Source organism: Suricata suricatta, chromosome 2 (assembly GCF_006229205.1).
Source record: "Suricata suricatta isolate VVHF042 chromosome 2, meerkat_22Aug2017_6uvM2_HiC, whole genome shotgun sequence".
Taxonomy (NCBI): Eukaryota; Metazoa; Chordata; class Mammalia; order Carnivora; family Herpestidae; genus Suricata; species Suricata suricatta.
Window position 1 is genome coordinate 64,977,982 of NC_043701.1, and position 18,285 is coordinate 64,996,266.

Sequence of the window (18,285 nt, forward strand, 5' to 3'; positions counted from 1 at the left end):
CTGGTCTGTTCTCTTGGCCAAGTCCTAAGCCTTAGGAATCAGTCCAAAGGCGGATGCCAAAGATCTGAGTAAGGTGGTGAGGACAGGTAGTTCATGGGCTAAGGATTTTCTAAAGGGTAGAGAGGAAATGGATTTGAGAATAATCTACAATGGCATTCAAATTCTAACAATAATCCTAGATTTGCCCCAGGTCAAATTCAGATTTTCAGTTTTCCCCCAGAACTACTCTTGCTGTGAAAGCATACATGCTTTAAGATAGGCCCTAGAAGCACACTCTAGACTACAGAAGCCTCAACCTTCTGACATTTGAAACTGGGGGAAGAAGAGAAAAAAAAAGAAATGTTTGAGACCTGATCTTTGTTCCTCTCTGGTCTGTAAGCATCGCCTCCAATGGTCAGGGGGCCCTTGGATGTTCAGTCTCACTGAAGCTGACTATGGGTAGAACCAAGAGCATTGCTCACCACTAAGAGCTAAGGTAAGGGTGGCACGGAGCCAAGAAATAAAGGTTTGGCACCTCTAACCCTTATGTTGTCCAAGGGTCAACTGTATTTCAACAAGGGAAGACATTTTTCACAGGAACTTTATCTCCTGCATTTCAGAAAAGGAAGGAAGATCCCTCCCTGGCCCAGCAACAATGCTCTGACCACCACTAGTAACCAATGGAACTGCCACAACCTCAAACTCTTGTTCTCCGAAAAAACTTGTTGAAAACAACCCTCCCCAATTTCCTCCTAAAATCTAGTAAAAGCTGACCTTCCCTTTGTCTTTTTGGACTTGGCTATGGTTTAACATAGTGTGCTTGTTGTGAATCGCAATACCTCTGCTATTCCCAAATAAGCTGATTTTTTAATCTTAAATAAAATTGCTCTTTGCTTAAAGTACCACTGGGTACTTGCCCCATGGCTAGTGCTCAATATGCGGCTCGTTTTGATCTTGCCCCATGACACTGCATTTAATGACTACTCTTCCCTATGGATTCCCTATTTTTCTTGTCTATACTGAGGATTCGGTATCCCAAGCTTTCTTGTTATTTTCCCAAACTCCCACTGTTTGCCCTAATTATCATCTAATTTACGCTGGCTTGCAGCTGACTGAAGAACTGTATGACCCAATATTTATATGTTACCAAATTTAGCATTAAGAGTACTTATCCTCCTACCAGTTATCTAGAACTCTCAGAAATTATTGTTCTTCTGAGGTCAAAGGTTACATATACTTTGGTCAATGACTTGCAAATCTTTTACTCCCCAAACTCATCCTTTTCCTAAAAGTCAAGACTATTGTTGCTTATAGCTGTAGTAGTCTTATCATCAGTGTCACTGAATCATTACCAACAACTGTGAACTACAGTATGTGTGTCCAGAACAATGCTGTTTGGGAGGTACAAGGCAAGTGGGTGTTGGAAATAGCAATCTAAGAATGCCTCAAACAAACCTGCAGAAGATAAGTGACCTAAAAAATTCCTTGTTGGTATACTGCTGAAAATGTCTTGTTTTGGCTGTCATTTAAGATACAAAGAAATGGTGTACACCCTTAAATAACTTACTACTTTATTAAACAAAATGAAAATAATAAAGTTTAAGATTCCAAACAAGTAATGCCATGAGTTTATGTATTGGAAAGAAATTAATTCTATGATCAACTTTCCATTTTATTTAAAAAATTTTTTACTGTTTATTTTTGAGAGAGACAGACAGCGTGACAAGGGAGGGTGAGAGGGAGACACAGAATCCGAAGACAGGCTCCAGGCTCATGAGCTAGCTGTCAGCATAGACCCTGATGCGGGGCTCGAACGCACGAACTGTGAGATCATGACCTGAGCCAAAGCCGGATGCTCAATCGACTGAGCCACCCAGGTGCCCCATATTTTGTTTATTTATTTTTAATATAATTTATTGTCAAATTGGCTTACACACAACACCCAGTGCTCATCCCAACAAGTGTCCTCCTCAATGCCCATCACCCATTTTCCCTTCTATGATCAACTTTTTATAGAAGTTCAGAGGAGGAAGAGATTGGGTTTGGGTCTTTATAAGAGGTTGGACTGGTTTGAAGATTTGAAAGGTGGATCAAGTTTAAAAAGGCAGAGTTGGGGTAAAAGGTAAGTCACAATGAAGCTCTGTTGCCTAGAGTAGTGCTTTACGTTTGAAACTGACGGTGCCAATATTTTATGCTTCAGATTCCCTCAACATTTGGGATTATGCTACAGTACGTACTCAAGGGAAAACAATCTCACAGAAAACACCATCATAGACATGTCAATTTCAACTCCACAGAATTGGAAAGGGAGAATAATCTTCAGAAGAAAGTGGGGACAGCTAAATATAGAACACTATTATTACTGCATAATGAAGTCCTACTTATATAAAGATTATATAAGAAGTTTCAAATGTAAAACCACACTTAAAAAAAAAAGGAAAGATCAACAGAATGCAAAACTTCATCTTTGACTATAAAGTTATCATTTTCAAATTTGAGAATATTTCTCTAAAGAGAAGGCACTTGTTTGCCAACTTTTAGTTTATAGGATTAGTGGCTCAGAACAAGAAATTAGTATAACTTGCTTTTACTCACATTGTTCTTTTAAAATTGTGTGGTCTGCTTTGTTTTGTTTTTATTTTTTTAGTTTTGTTTTATGTGAGTGCAAATATATAAACAAAAAAGTAATGTGGTAAGAGATGGAATTAACAATGCTTTGGTTGTCTCCCTATTGAGTTTGGTTATAGTTATTTTAAGACATCTAAAATTTGGTTCAAATGAAGTAGCATTTTAAACAACTGATGTATCTCAGCCTTTTACCAATTTCATTGTTCTGCCGAACTCATATAGCCATTGAGCACAAATTTAACTCAAAGCATATGGTAATACCAGCTTTTTTTATCAATGACTGTTTCCAGACTTTTGCAAGTAATAACTCAATGTAATATATGGCAATAGGGGACAAAGTATCTCCTTCATGGGCAACTACCATTACTCATTTCTGATCCTGTAAGTTGCCAATTACTCATTTTTTAAAAAGTACTGGTCTCAAGAGTCAAACCAACTTCCTAGAAAAATGGCATTGTTCTAACCTTGAAAAGTCATCGTTTCCAAGTTAGATACACTTTTTTCCCTGATGCTGTAATATTATGATTTATGAGGAACATATTTTGGTCATTTAGATACCAACATATATTTGGTCTTCCTTCACGGTTCCTGGCTCACAGCTCCCTAAGCCCTTGGAATTTCCTGGGCAATAAGTGCAATGAGAACATCTTTTGTCATAATATTTGATCTCATCCTCAGTTCCTGAAATTAGTTCAGAGACATAAAGATGAAAATAGGTGTTGTGTTATTGATAACAAACTCCTTTCCAACACAACTCAGCTTGTGTTAATGAGGTGACTTTTGGAAAGCATCTTAGGATACAGGCTGGTTGCGAGGGGAACCAACAGTGAACACAGAGGTGGAAATTTCAGACCCATCCTCTCATTTCATCGGAAGGTAGAGAGGATGGAGATTAAATCAGCCATCAATGACCAATGATTTCATCAAGCATGCCTATATAATGAAGTCTCCATAAAATCCTAAAAGTTTTTAGAGAGTTTCTAGGTCAGTGAATGTGTATAGATTTGGGGAGTGGGCATCTAGAGAGGACATGGAGCCCCTCACCCTTTCTCCACACAATGTCCTATTTATCTCTTCCATCTGGCTATTCCGAGTTATACCTTTTTATAATAAACCAGTGATCCAGTAACCAAAATGTTTCTCTGAGTTCTGAGGGCTACTTTAGCAAATTAATCCAATACAAGAAAGGGTTGTGCTGGAACTCCCGAACTATACCTGTTCAGTCAGAAGCCCAGATGACAACCTGGACTCCCAAGTGGGATCTAAAGTGGAAGGCAGTCTAGTGAGACTGAGCCTGTAACCTGTGGAATCTGATGCTGCTTCTGGGTAGACAGTGTCAGAATTGGGTTGAATTATAGGACACCCAGCTGCTATTTAAGAATTGCTTGCTGGTGGAAACCTCCACTCACCCATTTTAAAACTGGGGTTCAGAGCAACCTTTAGATGCCCTTCTTTGCTTTCTTCCTAAGAAAGGCAGTAATGGTGTTTTTAATCATTTTGGTCACTGACACCTTTTGAGAGTTTGAGGAGTCACAAACCCTCCCCTCAGAAAAATATATATTAGACACAAAACGGCATGAATTTTCAGGGAATTTATGAACCTCCCTGAAGTTCATCCACATATCCAACAGGAATCTGGGGACTATGAGCTCCTCCATGGTGGACCTTCACAATATGGCTGGTTCGGGTACTCCCTCATCAAGGAAACTGGAAAGAAGAGGCAGAGGACTCACTCGAGAACACTAGAGCATGCCCTCAGTGTTCCTATTCCGTGACCATGCAGTTTCCTTACCCGTTCACTGTGTCTGTTCATCTCTGAACTGGCTGAACCAGAGAGCTCTGAGCTACCTAAGCTTTGGGACCCTGACTATTCACATAATTACCCATACTCTCCCTGTCAGTAAAGCAAGAGAGCTGTGAAATCCATTCAACTTGTGACAGTTCTTTTAACTCCAAACTTGCTCTAGTTTGAAAATTCTGCACTAATAATTACTTCTGCAACTGGCTAAGGCTAATCACTGTTATTGCGGGGAGGCAGCGAAGAGAATGTCATCTGTAATTCAGCAGCAGGAATATAATCCTAATAACCCTCCCCTTCGGTTTGGCTATGATTATGAAGGAAAAACCTCTTACAGGACAACATGAGATAACACCACTTAAAAATGTAGAATGGACAGTGACAGAGTCAACATACAGTAGTGAAGAGGAAGTAGACCTTCAGCCACAAGCAAGAAGAACGGAAAATCTAAAACTTGGTAACTTCACTTAATGCAAGTATTTTTATTAGCTGGATCTCAACAGTGTCAACAAACAGCAAATCATCTGATTCTTATTCCAACTACAAATATTTCTAAATATATTATTAGTTCTTCTAATTAGATGAATGATTTTTAAACCCAAATGAAGTGTTGCCACACTGTAAATTTTCCACTTAAATTTACCTTAATCAAACCAATAGTTTTGATGAGATTATCAAATCTAAGGTTACAGTCATATAAAACTACCCTGAGAGATATGATATTTTTGACAATGTAAAAGGCTTTCTTTACAAAAGAAAGCAGAGATAGCCATATGCGTCAGAGTAGGAGTTTGAGTCAGGGCAATGGCTTTAAAGATCTGTGACAATATAAAAAAGGAAACAAGGCCTTGTTATTTCTAGACATTTAAAATTAAGAACTAAATTCCACTTGACCTTGGACTCTTCTCAACATTTGACTTAACAGTTCAGGGATGAATTAAATAGAAACATGAAGTATTTATGAATAGAAAGGATGTCTCTGCAATGTTTCAGAGACATCTCTTTTTAATCACATCTGCACTATAGAGGAATTTTTAAACTTTGCTATGTCAAAAAAGATGTTCTCCCTATTTTATGCTAGGAGATATGGGTTATTAATTGTGTATGTCCTCCTTATTACTAATTTTTAATTTTTTTTTTGAGAGAGAGGGTGCATGCCCACAAGTGGGAAGGGGCTGAGGGAGAGAATCTTAAGCAGGTTCCATGCTCAGTGTGAAGCCCAACACAGGGCTCCATCTCTCAACTGTGAGATCCTGACTTGAGCCAAAATCAAGTCAGTTGCCCAACCAACTGAGCCAACCATGTGTCCACTCCTTATTATTGTTAATAAGCTTTCATCCATGGAATTTTACCACTTTGGTAAAAGATAATAACTACAGAATTCAAGTGGTAGTATATCATTATTTGTTATTATGTGACACTCCTGTTTATTGAGTCCAGGAGTAAGCACAACTCTGTTCTGACTGCCATAAACAAGCTGTGTTGGTAATATTGGATTAGTCTTTTAACCTATTTCCTCAGTTACTTACCTTTTTTCTCCTCAGTGTAGCCAATGTAGTGTTATATTGGTTTTGGGTGTAGAATATAGTGATTCAACGATTCCTTATATTAGTCAGTGCTCATAATGACAAGCATACTCTTAATTCCCTTCATCTATTTCACCCATCCTCCCAAACCACTTCACCTCTGGTAACCATCAGTTTGTTCTCTATAGTTGAGTCTGTTTTTATGTTCATCTCTTTTTTCCTTTGTTCATTTGTTTCTTAAATTCCATATATGAGTGAAATCATGTTATTGTCTTTCTCTGACTTATTTCAGTTAGCATGACATTCTCTAGATCCATCTATGTTGTTGCAAATGGCAAGATTTCATTCTTTTTATGGCTGAATAATATTCCATTGTACATATCTACCACATCTTAAACATTTTTTTTAAATATTTATTTTTGAGAGAGAGAGCGAGATAGTGTGAACTAAGGAGCAGCAGAGAAAAAAGAGACACAGAACTTGAAGCAGGCTCCAGGCTCAAAGCTCTGAGCAAAGAGCCTGACACAGGGTTCAAACTCACAAACTGCAAGATCATGACCTGAGCCAAAGTTGGATGCTTAACTGACTGAGCCACCCAGGTGCCCCTACCACATCTTTATCCATCCATCTTTCAATGGACATTTGGGTTGCTTCCATAATTTGGCTATTATAAATAATGCTACAATAAACATAGAAATGCATATATCCTTTAGAATTAGTGTTTTCATATTCTTTGGGTAGATACCCAGTATATGATTACTGAATCATAGGGTAGTTCTATTTTTAATTTTTTGAGGAATCGCTGCACTGTTTTCCAGTGCCTGCATTAGTTTGTAAGAGAGCTCCCTCTAATAGTGCAAGACTTCCTTTTTCTCTATATCCTCACCACTGCTTATAGTTTCTTGTTTTTTGATGTTAGCTATTCTGACAGGTACAAGGTGATATATCTCATTGTGGTTTTGATTTGCTATTCTCCAATAATGAGTGATATACAGCATCTTTTCATGTGTCTATTGGCCATCTAGATGTCCTATTTGGAGAAGAGTCTGCTCATGTCTTCTGTCCATTTTTTAATTGAACTATTTGTGATTTTTCAGTGTTGAGTAGTGTTCTTTATGTATTTGGATACTAATCCTTTATTGGGTATGTCATTTACAAACATCTCCCATTTAGTAGGGTGACTTTTAGATTTGTTGGTTACTTCCTTTGTTGTGCAGATCTTTTTATTTTGATGTAGTCCTAATAGTTTATTTTTGCTTTTGTTTCCATTGCCTCAGGAGATATACCTAGAAAGATATTGTTATTGCCAAAGTCAAAGAAATTACTGCTCTCTTGCAGGATTTTCATGGTTTCAGGTCTCACATTTAGGTACTTAGTATATTTTGGATTTATTTTTCTGTATGATTTCAAGAACGGGGTCCAGCTTCATTCTTCTGCATGCAGCTGTCCAGTTTTCCCAGCGCTATTTGTTGAAGAGACTCTTCTCCCATTTCCCATTGCTCTGTTGTTGAAGGCTGATCATATAATTGTGGGTTTATTTCTGGTCTTTCTATTCTGTTCCACTGATTTGTCTTTCCACCAGTATCATACTGTTTTGATATTGCAGCTTCATAATATAATTTGAGATCTAGAATTGTAATACCTCCAGTTTGGGTTTTCTTTTTTGAGACTGTTTTGGCTATTCAGGGTCTTTGGTGGTTCCATACAAATTTTAGGATTGTTTGTTCTAGTTCAGTGGAAAATGCTGTTGGTTCTTCATCTCTTTTTATTTATTTATTAGTTTTTTAAATGTTTATTTTTAAGAGAGGAACAGCCAACAAGTGAGGTAGGGGCAGAGAGAGGAGACGCAGAATCTGAAGCAGGCTCCAGGCTTTGAGCTGTCAGCACAGAGCCTGATGTGGGGCTCGAATCCACAAACCATGAGATCATGACCTGAGCTGAAGCCAGAGGCTTACCCAACTGAGCCACCCAGCTGCCCTGAGGCTCTTTATCTCTTAAATGAAGTTAACCATTGTCTCTTTGTACCCCACATATCAGCAGTGAGGATAAAACTTAAAGAAAAATTATTTTGAAGAGTTTAAAATGGGCTGTGCAAAGTATGATTATAAGCTACTTTATATTACCTAAATGTTTTTAACAATTCTCCCTTTTTTAAAGTTGATTTTGAAAGAGTTTTTGAAATAGGATAGTATCTTTTAGCTGTAGAATGGTTCCTAGAAATGGACTGCAAGGGAATCAGCTGAATAGGAAGCTTTCAGACATGAGCCAAGAGACTTAAGATGATATAAGAGGGTAATTTTTAAATCTAGAGATTTCTGGCAGCTGCAGAAAAATTCACTTCTGATCGCTAAGTTTCTGCCCCCTAAATATTTCAAGCACACAACTGGAGAAACCTATAAAAAAGACAACTGCTTTTTAAAGGAATAAGTCCTGCATAAAGAAGATCCGAGTAAGGAGAAAGATACCCTGCTATGTTCTCTAGAAACCAAGTAGGGTGTTTGGTATTTAACTGTCAGTGCTTGCTCCAAAACTCTTTTGAGTAAGATCTTCTTTTAAACGAAAACAGGAGACACATTTGCTCATATAGAAAGACACATTTTATAACTACACAAATGAAAGAAAAAAAAAAGGGTAGGCATTAGAAAAAGTGGGCTGTGAAGGAGTACTAAAAAGCAGAATGAACAGGTGGTGAAATCTTCAAGTCCTCAGTGTAAAGAACTCAAAATATCCAAAATATTACTTCGGACTTCAACTCTTAACCATTTGCCATACATGGGTTAGTGCTCAGAGAGCAAAATATGGCATCTTTTCCTTTCTGTTTGGACTTGACTATTGTGGTTCAAATATGCACATTTTCTTTAAGATCTTTATTTACTGCTTCTTATGCTGATGAACTTTCTGGCTGCTGTTTTTCATAAACTTTATTTTTAATCATGAAAACATTTATATAATTGCATGATGGTGAAAAAAGATTATAAAAATTGTCTCACGGCTTCAGTTTCCTCTACTTTCACACACACACACTATATCAAATATACTAACATGAGTACTGTCCCAATTTCTATAAATTTTTATTTCATGAAGATTGAACTAAAAGGAGACTGAGATATTCCACAAAGTTGACTTTTTGTTTCATAAATATGAAGTTAAAAATAGAACTCTAAATAAGTAAAATGTTGAGATTATTATAAGTCATAATATTTGAAAAGGTTTATTATAGGGGCACTTGGGTGGCTCAGTCGTTTAAGTGTCTGACTTTGGCTCAGGTCATCTCGCAGTTTGTAAATTTGAGCCCCACATCAGGCTCACTACTGTCAGCGTAAAACCTTTGAATTCCTTGTCCCCCTCTCTTTCTGCCCTTCCCCTGCTTGCGCTCTTTCTAAATAAATAAACTTAAAAAAAAAAGGCTTATTATAAACTATTGTTTAAGAGCTGATGTATCCTAACCATAAAAAACAATCTAAAAGATAGGTCTATTCAGTCTTATGTAAATTAAATGTCCCAGGAGTAGACAGGTAAGGTTTGAAAGAAAGGATTCATAAAATAACTTTATACATTACACTATTGTGAAAGTGAAAATCAATCTTCATACAGCAGGCTATAAAATAGTTGAATGTTTCTTCTCTTTCAAATGCATTGTATCTTAGATTATGCAAAAACAAATTAAGAATCAGTAGCAAATATATCATTTTTATGATGTGTTTTATTTACAGCTTACATTTAAATTGATGTCATAAGAAATATTAAGTAGCAAACATGTTACAAGAGAGCTAAAGTGAAAGAAATTCTAAGATAACTGCCGCCCATCACCTATGCTTTTGTGTAATCTTCTCTTCTTGGGTGTAAATGGAAATTACAAATATGATGAGCTGGCACTCTCGTGACTGTGTTACATCACACAGCGAAACAAAGGTTATCCTGGGAAGGCCTGACAGAGTCAAACAAGCCCTCTGAAAGCAGTTTCTCCAGCGTGGTTGCAGAAGAGGCCAGATATTCGGCGTGTGAGAAACAAGGGCTGGCTTTAAGATGGAGAGGGCCACATGAGAAGGAACGCAAGTGGCCTCTAGAAGCTTCGAGTGATAGCCAACAGACAGCAAGGAAAGAGAGACCTCAGTTGTAGTCACAAGGAACTGGATTTTGCCAACAATATGAACAAGTTTGAAAGTAGATTTTTTTCTCCCAGAGCATCTAGATGAGAACTTGAGTTCACCTTGAACAGAGAGTCTAGTCGTGCAGGGCTCCTGACCTACAGAACTGTGAGCTAGTTAAGTAAATGTTATTTTAAGTTGGTTAAGTTTATGGTAATTTATTACAGGGCAATAAAAAATGAATACAATAGCTAAGTACAAAGTTTGAAAAGGTCCCCACAAGACAATTCACTAGTATTCATTCTAAATTGTTGTTTTCAACACTTAGAAGAACTCTGGTATTTGCATTTCTGTAGTCTTAGATCTGCTAATTGTTAAAAAATTATAAATACAACTCAAACCATCCTTAGTCCTGCAGTTTCAGGGACTGAAACCAGCTCTGACTTCTAAAATTTATAGTGCCTTTTGGGGCATCGGCCTTAATCCATTTTTCATGTTTGCTTGCTTGATTCATGAGCCCTGCAATACAAAATTGCATAAAGTTATATCTTCATTGACAAGAACAAGATCGGACTACATAGATCCTAAAACACATCGCTGAAACTGAAACCACTTTGTAACAGCAAAAATCTTTGTAAGGACAGTCTCCGCCAGGATAGAGTTACAGTTACCTGGGCTTGTTCCCTCCTTTCATTTTCTCAGAACTGAAAGGGAAGCTACACTTCTTTTTATCTGGTTTTTTTTTTCCCTTTTGGTATGCAGGTTTTAAAAAGAGGTTTTTAAAAGTACAACTGATAAATGACCTGTGCATGATATATGCAATGAAGTAAATTTTGGAGTATGTAAAAATCTGTGGCACCCTCTCTTCAATCCAAATAATGAATACATCACTCGTAGAAGTTGCCTTTTGCTCCTCCGTCATCTTTTTGCCCCTTGCCTGCCTGTCACCTCCACTTCCCCATGACACCCCATCACTAATCTACTTTATGTCACTATGTATTAGCTGCATTTTCTAAAATTTTAATAAATGAAATCATACAGTATACATTTTATCCTTTTTCAAAACTCTAGGCTTTTTCACTCAGCATAATCATTTTGAAGTTCATTCACACTGTAGTAGGTATGAGGTCATTTTCTGACACATATGAATGCTCATGGGCACCCTGTGCACCTCCCTCCTCTCTGAAATTCTCTCTTCTAAAATCTAACAGCCCGGGGCTCCCCAGATGCTCAGCTCAGTCTCCACTTCAGGAGTCTGCTGGGTTCTGCATGTGGTGCCGCTCCGTGCCCTCAAGGTCATATGCTGTGGCAGTGAGACAGCTCCCCTGGTTTATTTCTCATCTCTGTTCTTCTAGTTCTAGGCTTTTTTTTCTTTCAATCAAGGTAATTAAAGTGTTATGCCTCCTTTAAAGCTCGATTACAATTCTGAATTTAAGAGACCAATCAAAACTGTACTGAAGAGAGTTGTGAATACACTGTCTCAATTGCTTATATACATTTTCTTTGCTGAATCCAAACACACAAATCAGGAAACAATTTTTCTTTAGTATAGTTTTTCCCTTGTCAGTACCATATGATGTTCCTAGCTGATGAAAAGGTGCTTTATACCATCCAGCCTTTGTGTGGAGGGCTTCTTTGATACAAATTCTTCTGAGTTCTTGCCTCCCCTTTAATCTGAACCATAATCTTCTCTATGTTTTAGAGTTCATTGCATCTTTCAAGTATCCAATGACTTCCTCTAGAGTTTTCCCTTCTGCTTCCCTTCCTCTATTTCTTTTTAATTTTTTAAAATGTTTGTCTGTTTAGTTCTGAGAGCTCTCAGAGCATGAGCAGGGGAGGGGCAGAGAGAGAGGGAGACACAGAATCCAAAGCAGGCTCCAGACTCCGAGCTGTCAGCACAGAGCCCAAGGTGGGGCTTGAACCTGCAAACCACAGATCATGACCTGAGCTGAAGTTGGACACTTAACAGACTGAGCTGAGCTACGCAGGTGCTCCTCAATGTTTATTTGTTTACGTATTTATTTGTGTGTGTGTATGTGTGTGAGAGAGAGAGAGGGAGAGAGAGAGAATCCCAAGCAAGCTCTACACTGTCAGCACAGTGCCCGACGTGGGGCTCAATCCCAAAAACCCATGAGATCATGACCTGAGCTGAAATCAAGAGTCTGACACTTAACTGACTTAGCTACCCAGGCTCCCTCTCTTGCTAGATTTCAATATCATCACGACTCTACTTCTCATTATACTGGTTAAAATCTCATTCCAATTGGTAAATCCCTGTGTTAGGTGTGTTAAAAACAAAACAAAACACCACAGGCCCAAATAGTGTCTTTTAGACTGAGTTCCCAAAGAGATGCTTAAAACATAATCTAATTGCAATTTCAAACTCCCCCAGAAATTTAGTCTTAGCTGGTCAGCCTGGAGTTTTCAGTCAGTGCCAATGAGAGTCTGCCACATGGGACCTCTATATTCCCCAGAGGATGATGAGGTCCTTTGCATAAGACACCCCTCCCCCTTTTCCTATTCCAGGGCATAGCCTGGAATAACCCTTTTCTTTTAACAACAACTTTCTTGGTCTTAACCTCCTTCTGGAAAAACCTTCCATTTTGTACAACTTCTTGGTGTGCATCTACTTGCTAGGTAAGGTGCTGCCCAATTCATGAATTGTTTAATAAAGCCAATGTAGATCTTCAGATCTAGTTACCTGGCAAAATTTTGTTATTTCACAGAAGCTTCTCTTTTTCCTCCAACTTGTCATTAAGGAGTTGAGCAATGTCAATTTTAATGTTCTTCTTTTTGTGCCTGTGCTGCATTTAGTAGGTCAGGATTTTGAGGTACCTGCACCCAATAGGTTCTCTATAATACGTATTTTTTCCCCTAGCAATTTAAATAAATATAGAGGAAAGAACTAGAAATCCTGAACATTGGTTGCTCTAACTTTATTATTTTTTTACACTCTTTGGCATCAATAGTAAAAATTCAAAAATAGTAAGGTTTCCCCAAACACCTAAGATCTTTTCGTTAATTATTTATGTGTCACCTCCCCAATCATGCGTATGGAAAGAGAAGCCAATCTACTCATTTGCTTTTGCAACAGTAGAGGAGGTTACTGTTGGGGAGGAAGGCCTTCCCCTGCCTTATGGTCCTTTTAACTGGAATTAGAATCAAATTGACATGAGACTTTTTTACAGGAGAAAAATCCCCACACATATGAAATTCCAAAGATGATGAGGAACCTGAAGCTTATATGAGCTAAGGAGAGGGGTAGGGACCATGAGCAGGAAAGTGAAAGGAAGTGTTATGAAAAACAAAAGTTGCCCAGTTAAGCAGGCAAGTTTCTTAGGTAAAGGGGAGTCTCTGTTAACAGCTCTCTTTCAGGCACTGGCTCTCCTTTCCAATGTAAATTTATGCAGTTGAGGGAGAGGCAGACAGCTTTTACTGCATCTACTGGGTTTTGATTACTTGTAAGTTGAAATAATCTTTATGCCAAAGTGGCCTTTCCTGGGGCAGCCTGCCCTTGGCCCTCATACTGTACACAGTGCTGCTGCTACTACCAAAATGAACACACAGCAATTTTAGTCTAGGGACAATACTCAAAACACAGGACAGTTTATATTTATACAATTCTACTTGGGTTGCTTGAAAATAGTTTTCTCTATCTTGCCTAATAAGTAATTTATTAAAAGCTTTTCATACTTTGGCCCGAGTCTGTGGAGAGTCCATTCTAATTTGTAAAGTTTATACATTCCTTCCCACAAAAATCTTGCAACACATATTGGACCTTGGGGTGCAGAAAACTTGTTCCTTATTTAATTCCCTTTGTCAATGAAAATCAATGTTTTATTGGCCAAAAAAAGGGGAAATGACTACCCTACCCCTATGTAGTTTGGCTTCCATTAGTTAAATGGGAGGAAGAGTTTCTTCTAAAGACATGTTTTTAAACTCCAGTGTTTGCTCTCTAAATCTGCCCTGTTCTAATCTACCCAAATATATGAATCTCCAAGTTCTTTTATTTACTCTCCCCCCAATACCTAGTTGAGAAGCATTAATCATTAGTTAACCCAAAATAACACCTGATTTAATCAGCAGTGGCTGTGGCTAAAGACAGGGCTCTAAGTAGTAATTTGCAAAATTTAATTCTCTTGTTGAAAAATAGGCTTAAAAAGCTTCTTCACTAAGGTGAGCTTCTCCCTTCCCCTCCCCTGTTCCTGGCCTCCACCTCCCTCTCACAAACCTATGACAGACTTCATCAACCCTTGGTTCAGAAGGCTAATTCTGGTGCTGCCTTATTAGTGGATTTAACCTCAATGACTCATAGTTGGAATTCTCTCTTTTACATTATAAACACTATTATGGGAAGCACGGTGCTAAAGTAGTTTACATCTTTATATTCAGAAGATGTACAAAGACATACTAATATCCTCAAAAAGTTTACCAACTGGCTAAAAAGTAAATCATAAACTTATGAAACATAAAAATATTCTGATATTTTATTATTTTTAATGCATACATTTCACAAATAAAACCTCTAATCATACATAAGTCTATAACCAAATATTTCAATGTTGTCAACATTCTAGAAATATCTGCAGCCTGCCCTTGACAAAAATGCAGCCCTAGGATCTTAACAACAAATTATTACTGACAAGAAAGTATTTTTGAACTACTTTCTTGTAGTAGTTTCTTGTTTAAAAAAATTTTTTTAATGTTTATTTTTGAGACAAAGAGAGATAAAGAGAGAGAGAGAGAGAGAGAGAGAGAGAGAGAGAGAGAATGAGCAGGGAAGGAGCAGAGAGAAGAGGAGACACAGAATCTGAAGCAAGCTCCAGGCTCTGACCTGTCAAAACATAGCCCAACATGGAGCTTGAAGCCATGAACCAGGAGATCATGACCTGAGCTAAAGTCGGAGGCCTCGCCAAATGAGTCACTCAGATGCTCCGTTTTTAAACTAGTTTTAATGGTTCTCATCACTACATTTTCTCTCAATTACCTGGAACAATAACAAAGTCAACAGACCTCTAGACTTTGAGTAGACAATCAGTTTTGCCCAAGAATTATTCTCAAAAAGATTGTTTCTCAAAATTTTTATGTTTAATCCCAACCTCTGTATTCTTCATCTCAGACATTGTAGTTTCTATTTCTAGAAATCTAATTTGGTCTTTTTTACATCTTCCATATCTTAACTTTATCCTATATTCTAATATGTGGAATGCAGTTATGATAACTTATTTTCCTCCTTTGCTAATTCTGACATCTGTGTCTGTTCTGGGTGGGTTTCAGTGGATATTCCCTTTATTATGGGTCATGTTTTCTTGCCTTTTTGCATGTCTGTTAATTTTTACTTAGATGCCAGATATTGTAAATTTTCTTTTTTTCGGTGCTAGATGATTTTGTATTCCTATACATCTTGAGCTTGGTTCAGAGATACAGTTAAGTTACTCAAAAACAGTTTAAGCATTCATCTCTTGCCTTAAGATTTGTTAGGCAGTTCTGGAGAAATGTCCAGTCTAGGGGTAATTGTTTCTAACAACTGAGTGCTCTACCCAATGCTCCATGAGTTACAATTTTTTCCAGTTTGGCAGGTGGCACAGGCATTATTCCTGGACCAGTGAGAACACAGGGCTGTCTTTCCTCTGCTACTTTGTCCTATGAACTCTGTCTTGGTCTGTGTGGATGCTCATCACGGTCTCCTCAACTCAGAGAGTCTGTGGGCTCCACAGTGGTTTCCTCTGTACTGCAGACTGGAGACTCTCTCAAGACAGTAAGCAGGGGCTGATTTTGTTTGTTTCACATCTCTCAGTGATCACTTTCTTTCATTGCTTGATGTATAATATCTTAGAAACTGTTTATTCATTGATTTTTCTTGTTTACAAAATTTTATTGTTGTTTTAGATAAAAGGGTAAATCAGTCCATTTTACTCCACTTCCTCACTGGAAGCCTTCATTGTTTCTCTCTTCTCTTTCTCCCTCTCTCCACCTTTCCCCCCTCTCTCATTCCCTCTATTATGCTCTCCAACTTCTTATTTTGAAATAATAGACACATATCAAGTTGCAAAAATACTACACAAAGGTCCTGTGCACCCATTAACCCAGGTCTCCCAAAGGTGACATAACTATAGTGTGTTATCAAAACCAAGTAATTGGTTGGCAAAGTACAATTGATTAGACTACAGACATTACTCAGGTTTCACGATGTTTTGCATGCACTCAACTTTTTTACAGTTTTGTGTATACTGTTGTAACATTTTATCACATGTATAGATGTATAACCATCATTATAATCAAGATATAAAACTCCTCTATCACAAGTCCCTCATGACATGTTTATAGTCTTATCTGCTCTCTTCTTCCCTAAACTTTAGCAACCACTTGTCTATGTTCCATTTCTATAATCTTATCATTCCAAAAAGGTTATATAAATGGAATCATACAGTGTATAACATTTTGAGACTGGCTTTTTTCACTCAGCATGCTACCCTTAAGTTCCACCCATGTTGTGTGTATCAATAAAAATTCCTTTATATTGTGGGATAGTATTCCATTGCACAGACATACTACAGTTTGCATAACCATTTACTGATAGATATTTTCATCATTTCCAATTCTGGGGTATCACAAATAAAGCTATACTTTTTGTGTACAGGTTTTTATGTGAACTTTAAGTTTCATTTCATCAAGACAAATGCCCAGGAGTATAACTGCTGGATCATATGGTAGTTTCGTGTTTAGTTTTTTAACAAACTGCCAGACTGAATTTTAGAGTAGAAATATCATTTTACACTCTTAACAACAATGTAAGAGAAATCCAGTCTCTCCACATTCTTGAAAGCATTTAGTATTATCAATATTTTTTATTTTACCTATTCTAAGAGATAATATCTAATTCGGTTTTAACTTGCACTTCACTAATGGCTAGTGATATTGAATATTTCTACGTTTTTGTCATTGTAGATCTTCTATGGTTGCACTGTTTCTTAAATCTTATGCAATCACACTTTTATGAGCACAAATCATTTTTTCTTCATTACTGGGAAAGGACATTCAGGGTAAGATTTGACTGTGATTCAGTATTTCTCAAATGACCAAAATAAATACAAAAAAAAAAAAAGAACCAAACAAACCAAAAACAAAAATCCCCAGGCATTATAAACAGAATTCACATGCTCTAAGATTGGGACAAGCACTTTGATCTCTAGTTTAGGGGTGAGCAAATTATAGTCTACAGGCTACATCTGGCCTGACACCCGTTTTTAAGGGCCTAAGAGCTAAGAGTGACTTTTATATTTTTAAAGGGTTATATTAAAAATAGAGACTATGCAACAGAAACTGTATGTAGCCAGCAAAGTCTAACATATTTACTATTTAGCCTTACAGATAAAGTTTGCATATGAAAAGAAACAAAATCTGGTCTTTTTTGGAAAACATTAACAAATAAGGTTGATGTCTTATTGTCTATGACATTCCCAGAATCTTATACTTTAACAAAATGACGGGGAAACAAGAACACATGAAAAGCACAATCTGGGGCACCTGGGTGGCTAAGTCAGCTAGGTGTCCTATTCTTGATCTCTGTTTAGGTCATGATCTCATGGTTTGTGAGTTAGAGCCCCAAGTTGGGCTCTGCGCTGATGGCATGGAGTCTGCTTGGAATTCTGTCTCTCTGTCCCTCACCTGCTACTGCTCGTTCTCTCTCTCTCTCTCTCAAAATAAATAAATAAACTTCAAAAGCACAAACAATCTGAAGGCAGTTTTTCTACATTAACTCCCTGTTAAAAGTATATATATATTTTTAATGTTCATTCATTTTTGAGAGAAACAGAGAGACAGAGCATGAGTTGGGGCAGAGAGAGAGAGAGAGAGAGAGAGAGAGAGAGAGAGAGAGAGAGAGAGAGAGATGGAGAGACAGAGCCTGCAGCCTGATGTGGGGCTCCAACCGACGAACTATGAGATCATGACCTGAGCTGAAGTCGGACACTCATTTAACTAACTGATCCACCCAGGTGCCCCCTGTTAAAGTATTTTTAAGCAGACAGCCATAAACTATAGCATTCTTCATTCTCTTACTGAATTTCTTCCATGTCATCCTAAAGCTATCTACATGACTGATAAATCCATGTGCTATAAGCTTGGAGAAAACTCAAACTTCAGAGAGTTTTAAAAAAAGAATCATTTCTATGAGTCATATCAAACACTAAATTCCCCCCCCCCCCGTCTGGAGGGAAAGCACTGTCTCTAGATCTCAAAGCGCCATTCAGTGGGCTTAGTCCCA

At 37.6% G+C, this 18,285-nt stretch overlaps 2 protein-coding genes across 2 annotated transcripts in view; one reads left to right on the plus strand and one right to left on the minus strand.

Annotated features, from left to right (window-relative positions):
* The window catches only part of FBXL13 (F-box and leucine rich repeat protein 13), a 181,052-nt gene extending 171,001 nt beyond the window's left edge, over positions 1 to 10,051 (plus strand). Inside the window, 3 exon segments of the mRNA XM_029918797.1 lie at positions 4,642 to 4,728; positions 4,730 to 4,862; positions 9,834 to 10,051. Of these exon segments, the coding sequence (XP_029774657.1) occupies positions 4,642 to 4,728; positions 4,730 to 4,862; positions 9,834 to 10,051 (438 nt within the window).
* Positions 9,606 to 18,285, minus strand: part of FAM185A (family with sequence similarity 185 member A) — a 58,495-nt gene continuing 49,815 nt past the window's right edge. The window contains exon 8 of the mRNA XM_029927857.1: positions 9,606 to 10,538. Coding sequence (XP_029783717.1) covers positions 10,426 to 10,538 — 113 coding nt within the window. The 3' untranslated portion in view covers positions 9,606 to 10,425. The remainder of the gene's footprint in view (positions 10,539 to 18,285) is intronic.